The sequence below is a fragment of the Gavialis gangeticus genome, unplaced genomic scaffold (assembly GCF_001723915.1).
Source record: "Gavialis gangeticus isolate Ggan-Ray unplaced genomic scaffold, GavGan_comp1, whole genome shotgun sequence".
NCBI lineage: Eukaryota > Metazoa > Chordata > Crocodylia > Gavialidae > Gavialis > Gavialis gangeticus.
Window position 1 is genome coordinate 9,187,895 of NW_017729005.1, and position 1,128 is coordinate 9,189,022.

General features: G+C 72.6%; 1 protein-coding gene across 1 annotated transcript in view; it reads right to left on the reverse strand.

Annotated features, from left to right (window-relative positions):
• TRIL (TLR4 interactor with leucine rich repeats) overlaps positions 1–1,122 on the reverse strand; it is a 1,942-nt gene extending 820 nt beyond the window's left edge. The window contains exon 1 of the mRNA XM_019508548.1: positions 6–1,122. Coding sequence (XP_019364093.1) covers positions 6–793 — 788 coding nt within the window. The 5' untranslated portion in view covers positions 794–1,122. The remainder of the gene's footprint in view (positions 1–5) is intronic.
• Between the last annotated feature and the right edge of the window lie 6 nt (positions 1,123–1,128).

Below are 1,128 nucleotides of genomic sequence, written 5' to 3' on the forward strand. Positions count from 1 at the left end.
CGGGCTCCAGGTGCACCAGGCGGTTGCCGCTGAGCGACAGCGTGGCCAGGCCGGGCAGGTGGCGGAAGGGCGCGCCGCCCAGGCGCTGCAGCCGGTTGCTGCCCAGCAGCAGCGTGTGCAGCGAGCGCAGCGGGGCGAAGGCGGCAGGTTGGCGCAGGGCGCGCTGCGGGTTGCCCGACAGGTCGAGGAAGCGCAGCTTGGCCAGGCCGGTGAAGGCGCCGCGGCCGAGCCAGCGGATGCGGTTGGACTCCAGGTGCAGGTAGAGCAGGTTGGGCAGCCCCGCGAAGCCCGCCTCGCCTAGCGCGCCCAGCGCGTTGCCGTCTAGGCGCAGCTTAACCAGGCTGCCCAGGCCGGTGAAGGCGGCGGCGCTGAGGCGGCGCAGCTGGTTGGCGTTCACGTAGAGAATGCGCAGCCGCGCCAGGCCGCCCAGGGCGCCGGGGGGCAGCGCCGCCAGCAGGTTGTTGCCCAGATACAGCTCCTCCAGGCGGCCCAGGCGCTCGAAGGCCGCCGGCTGCAGCCAGCGGATGCGGTTGTACTGCAGGTCCAGGCGCTGCAGCCCGACCAGGCGCTGGAAGTCGGCGGCCGACACGTTGGCGATGAAGTTGCCGCCCAGGCTGTAGGTCAGCACGTCCTGCGCGGCGGCGGGCGGGTGCGGCACGGCCCGCAGCCCGCGGTTGGTGCACACGACGTGCCGCTGCTGCTGGCAGTCACAGGGCTCCGGGCACAGCGGCCGGACGGCGGGCAGCAGCAGGAGCTGCAGCAGCATCAGGCAGGCCCCGCGCCGCGGCTCCATGCCGGGACAAGCTGCGGGCTCCTTCCCCCGCCGCCTTTGTGTCTCTCCTGCATCCCCCCCCCCCGCCCGGCGCCCGCTACTCGGCCCCTCCTCTGGGCTGCGGGGCAGGGTCCCGGCCCGGCATTGCTACTTGTTGAACGGGGCTGGAGGGCTCCTTCCCGCCCGCGCTGCTGGTCTGTAGGCTCGCTCCCCCTGCACAGAGGCGGGCTGGCGGGTGGGTGGTGGGTTTGGGGAGACGCGGAGAAAGACAAGCTCCGAAAGTCGCCGAGAAAACTCAGCGGAAACTCGTACTTCCCACACTTTGCCCCCGGGGACTGGAGGATCGGATGGAGGGA